Here is a 5,422-nt window from a genome sequence, read left to right as displayed (position 1 = left end):
TGCAGGATTTTCTGATGCCATTTTCTATAAAACATAAATGTTCCACTTAACTCACCTAAAAACTAAAATAAAATAGTGTAATTTAAATTTAAGTTAAATTAGGGTCCTGTTTTCACACAAAATCCATTCAAATCTGTATTTTTAATTTGAAGAAATGCAAACAAGCTGAGGCATTCACATTCATGTGTGTGTGCACAAATATATATAAACATACATACACATACATACACATATATATAAATATTTACAAATTATGTTTATTAGTTTAAATTTAACTTCATTTCTTTAAGCGTAATAATAAAAGTATACAAATATATTTTTTCTATGCAGCAGATGCATCAGGAAGTCTTAAAATTGAGCTACAATAATGGACTTTATTTAAATATATTTATTTTTTAAAAGTCTACTGGAAAAAAAGTCATTTTTAAATTTTTTTCATTCAAATTTATACAATTTTATTATAATTGTTGTAATTAAAAAAATATTTTTCTCTTCCTGGCCTTATTCTGAATATTTTGTACCTGAAATAAAATGCAGAATATAACAACAACATTGTAAAACAAAATAAAAATTTAATATTTTTCTTTAAACATAGAGCTAATGTACACGAGTTTTATTAGTAAATATTCAAATTCAATTTGAAATTTAATTTAAATTCAAAGGGAAATATTTCACTCTAAATAATTCCTGACAAAGAATTCTTGAAAAAGAAGCAATTTCTGCTAAACTAAACCTAAAAGCTAAACTAAAATTCTGGTAATTATTATTGTAAAGATTTATTTTCCGAACAGCCGCGCTTTGGTCACAATCGTAATGTTCGAACATTCCTGCTCTGTTGATTGTTGGGTTTCCTGTTTTGGCCGCTGATTGTGTTCGCTGGGAAAAAAGCTGGATGGGGATTTTGTTTCTACACAATAAGATCCCAACTGACTGCCAAGCAGACTCGGTTACATAAACCACTGTGTGTTTGTTTGTCATTAGCGGTTCTGAACAATAAGTTTCCCTGTGCAGAAAACAGCCTCTGGTTTTTTTTCAAGCACACCAAACCATGTAGAACGGCGTAAACTCACCTGTTCGAGCCTCCAGACTGATTGGTTTAGACTGAAACTCCCCGCTGATAGTGGCAGCCTGCAGCCTGTAGAGGGCGCCAGGCGTCAAACCGGTCAGAACCAAAGAGTTAGAACCAGCTGGAACGCTGTGGTTCTGGACCACAACACTGCAGGACCAGAAGAGTGGAGTTTGAAGTGTTTTCGGAAAAAAAAATGGTTTCAATGTATTTTACTGGGATTTCATGGGATTAACAGAAATTAGTGGATTTTTACTGAATAAACATAATTCATGATTTTCAATGTTTTCTACAAATAAAACAGAAATGTTTAGCAAAATGAGCGTCACCTCATTGTAGTACATTTAAACTATAATGTCAAAATTAAATTGGTGTTTGAGGGTCTTTCAAGGGCAGATATAATATGGATTACGGTTAGCGCTTTAGCATTAGCTTACGCTTAATACAGTGTTGGTATAGTGCTATAACATTAGCCTTTGCTTAATAACGTGTTGGCTTAGCGCTTTATTGTTAGTGGCACTAATATTTGTGATTAGTGTTTTATCGTCAGCGCAACTAACATTTTAGCTAGCTGTTCCCATCTGCGTTTATTTTTTTTTAAATTTGAAAACTTCATTTTTCCTCCATTTCACAGTCTTGTGATCATGTGTATCAATTTCTGAGGCGAAATCCCAAAGAAATATGTCAAAGTTTGTGGTTGTAATGTGTCAAACGTTACACCCAAGAAACTTCAGAAAGTAAAGTTTACTCATAATTACGTACTTGTTCTGCAGCAGAGTCAGGTTGTACGAATCCACGTCCCCTGGTGGTTTCTTCCAGGTCACCTGGAGGCTGTCCACTCCCGAGCTGCTCAGGCTGATCGTACTCAGCGCCATCGGAGCTGAAGCACCACCAACATTCATCTTAGCAAAACTACAACTACATTTGTTTAATCACCTCAACAAAACAGGATTGTTGACACACCTGTCCTTCCCTCCACTGATACAGATGTATTCAGATTCCCGCTCCTCGTTGTCACGGTGACGACGTACTGCCGTCCAGGTGTGAGTACGTTGAACGTGCACTCCCTCATGTTCGGCTCCACCTGGCGCGTGTCCACAATGGAGTCACCTGGAAGATGACGGCAATTATAAAAACCATCCGAGCTGAAAAGCCTTCATCTATCTCTAGCAGGGATTTGGCGTTACCATGGCGAATGGTGAGGAAGTAGTCGTCACGTGACCCAGAAGGGGCGTGGTTCCACATGGCGCTGAGCAACGTCTCATCCGAGTGGCGAATGTGGAGATCTACCACCGGAGCAGGAGCTGCAGGCGAGTTTTACCCACATTAGATAAAGGTCAACACGTTGATGAGGTTTGCAAAAACAATATTTTGCAACTAAAATACTGGTTCAAATAAATTATCGGAAAAATTCATAATATTTGGAAACTGCAATAAACTCAAAAACACGGCAGTCATCCAGCGACACACTGTTTTAGAGTTAAAAAAAAAAATTTTAAGTAACACTGGGTAATTATGTGTTATTGGAAGACATCTTTAAAAATACAAACACCGACTATGAAGTCTGAAAAAAGGGAAACATAAAAATAAGTGTTTAGCCTGTTGGGGGTGCAAGCAAAGCCTGGTGACCCGCCAGGCTTGAAATACTCTGGGGGAACCCTGAACATGCAAATCTATTTAAAAAAAAAATCAAATATAATGATTTTTTTTTCTTCAGCAACCCTAATTCTCTTCCATCCAATTGCCATGAGTGTTTCTCTTACTACTTTTTAGGGTCTGTTCATAATAAATAAGTAAATTTAATGTCTGACCTGTTGACCCGTCACAGCCGCTCTCGGCCGCCAGTCCTCCGCTCTCCACTCTCAGTGTGGCTCGGTACCGCCTGCCAGGCGTCAGTTCTGTCCCCGGGAAGCTAAAGTTCACTGCATCCCGGCCCAGTGCGGTGTCAACCAGCTGCTGCGCGCCGTCTAACAGGAAAACCCTGTAGTTCTCCCAGCGGCCAGCGGGGGGCGCCCACGTTAGCAGAAGGCCGCCATCGGAAGAAGGAGACAGCTGGAGGCGTGACGCCGCCGCCGGAGCTGAAGGTCGAACAGAAACAGGATGAAGATGAAGAAGGAATAAAAAACAAACATAAAGAGTTTGGCTCAGTTTTTTCTCACCTGTCCTGACGGCGAGTTTTGATTGGTTCGTCAGAGAGCCGCTGACTGACATCACTTCCACCTGATAGGCCGAGCCGGGGGTGAGCTGGTAGGCGGCGACCTCGGTGGCGTTTCCAAGCTGAGTCGTTTCCTGGATTATTGTGTTGTTGTCGAAGAAGGTGACGACCACGGCGTCCACGTCGCCTTCAGGACGTTGCCACGACAACCGGAGGCTGGTGCCGTTGTTTTCCGAGGTGACGTTGGAAATGGCGGCGGGCGCTGATGAGGGAAAGCAGCATTAAAACCTTCTCTTTCATTCACGTCGCTCCGTTTCTGATCGGGTTACCTGTCTGAGCCTCGACCGTCCTGCTGCTCTGCAGGCCGCCAGCCTCCGTCACCATGGTAACGACGTACAGGCGCCCTGGCGTCAGGCCATTGAGCGTGTGCCGCGTCGTCGTGCTTCCTAAAGTCTCATTCTTCAGCAGATCTGGAGATACAAACAGTTACATGACCCTGAAGCTGCTCGTTTGTCCTGGTAGAGAAGCACAATTCAGTTTTCTTCTCCGTGGTTTATTATTTATACATTCTAGTTTATTCCCATATTTTTTGAGTATTAGCTCAAAAATTATGGCTTCAAAATAAATCTAAAAATTTTTTATACCATATACGAGTGAAATAAATTTTTTGCTGTTGTTCACTTTCTTTTCTAAAAAACAAATAAATATTTTTAAAAATTAATAATTTATCTCAATCAGACAGAAAGAGTCTGAATATCAGAGAATTTTAGATTCCTAACAAGAATATTGTTACAACAGAAGCAAAAACAAAATTATATTTTATAAGAAACAATCTTAGTTACAAAAAAATTTTATGATAAAAAAAGCTAATTTTGTATTTTTTTTCTTCAAAATAGACTCAATTGTTTGCATGATTGTTTGTATTGTTTAAAGTTCTGCCACTGATAATAATTTGATACTAATATGTTAAAAAATAAAGTATTTCTAAAACTTCTCAACATTCCTCGTTTTAAATTTTTGTCTTTTTTTGTGTTGGAGTTCTTATAAAATTCAAACTTTATTCTGCTAATATGACTTTATTCCTCTATTAATTCAACTTTATTTTCGTGTGACTGTATTCTTGAAATATTCTGACTTTATTCTCATAATTTACAAAAGCATCGTAGCCTGGCGCTGATATTCAGTCGTAGAGTTGATCTGAAATCAAAGCGTAAATAAATAGAAATGCAAAATGCTTGTTAAACAAGATGGCCGCCGTGGGCGCTGACATCACTCTGAACTATGGAAACCCTCAGGAATAATGCACTGATGAAAAGAAATGCTTTATCAAAAAATGTATCTTCGAAAACCATAAATTCGATTAATTGATCAAATTGATTTATAGTGCAGACAAATGAAAAGTTAACTTTCTAAAACTCTGTGAATTGTAAACGTACCGGACTGATTGGAGCCCTGGGCCTTTTCCCGCAGCTGCAGCCTGAAGCGCTGTGTCCTGCCTGGGCCGGCCTGCCAGGAAAGGCCCAGGCTGCTGCAGGTCCTGGAGGTCACAGCCAGGCCGACCACGGCTGACGGCCCTGATGCAACAAAACACAGAAACCATCAGAAAACACATTAAATCAGCTTTTACAGTGCACACACACCTCAGATCTAAAGCCTCAGCTACAAAAAACCGGAGAAGCAGATTTGTCTCATCCTGATAAGATTGGCACAAACACACACCCATCAGTCCTCAGAGACAGAACTGGTGGGAAAACAAACCAGAACTCTGAAATGGGTCGAGACGTTTTTTTGTTTTTTTACCGAGTCACCCTGTGAGGAGACAGATGCTCTTCCTGCAGAAATATTCCTGGACTTTACATCCAAAACAGATAAAAAAAAAACCTTCAAAGGAAGTCCAGCTGTTTACGACAAAAAGCTTCGACACCAAACAGACAGTTTACAGAACCGGTTTTAAGCTTATTGGCACCAGAAGCTTCACATAAAGACAATCTGCTCACATTTCTAATCCAACTGGGGAAAAATCCCAAAGAAGTTTGAAGAAAACAACTTTTAGATTGAATTTTAGTTTCAACAGATTGAGTTCAAAGTTTATAAATGAAATGGAAAATGGATGGATGGATGGATGGATGGATGGATGGATGGATGGATGGATGGATGGATGGATGGATGGATGGATGGATGGATGGATGGATGGACGGATG

General features: G+C 39.5%; 1 protein-coding gene across 2 annotated transcripts in view; it reads right to left on the bottom strand.

Moving 5' to 3' along the window:
* Positions 1–5,422, bottom strand: part of ptprb (protein tyrosine phosphatase receptor type b) — a 32,945-nt gene that overhangs the window by 18,282 nt on the left and 9,241 nt on the right. For both annotated transcript variants that reach the window (XM_008400844.2, XM_008400845.2), the window contains 8 exons: positions 4,658–4,795; positions 3,551–3,691; positions 3,226–3,483; positions 2,878–3,144; positions 2,254–2,370; positions 2,030–2,176; positions 1,829–1,946; positions 1,071–1,216 (listed from right to left, as the gene is read on the bottom strand). In XM_008400844.2, coding sequence (XP_008399066.1) covers positions 1,071–1,216; positions 1,829–1,946; positions 2,030–2,176; positions 2,254–2,370; positions 2,878–3,144; positions 3,226–3,483; positions 3,551–3,691; positions 4,658–4,795 — 1,332 coding nt within the window. The remainder of the gene's footprint in view (positions 1–1,070; positions 1,217–1,828; positions 1,947–2,029; positions 2,177–2,253; positions 2,371–2,877; positions 3,145–3,225; positions 3,484–3,550; positions 3,692–4,657; positions 4,796–5,422) is intronic.

The sequence above is a fragment of the Poecilia reticulata genome, linkage group LG23 (assembly GCF_000633615.1).
Source record: "Poecilia reticulata strain Guanapo linkage group LG23, Guppy_female_1.0+MT, whole genome shotgun sequence".
In the NCBI taxonomy this organism is placed as follows: Eukaryota; Metazoa; Chordata; class Actinopteri; order Cyprinodontiformes; family Poeciliidae; genus Poecilia; species Poecilia reticulata.
This window is presented reverse-complemented; position numbering and strand designations above follow the sequence as displayed.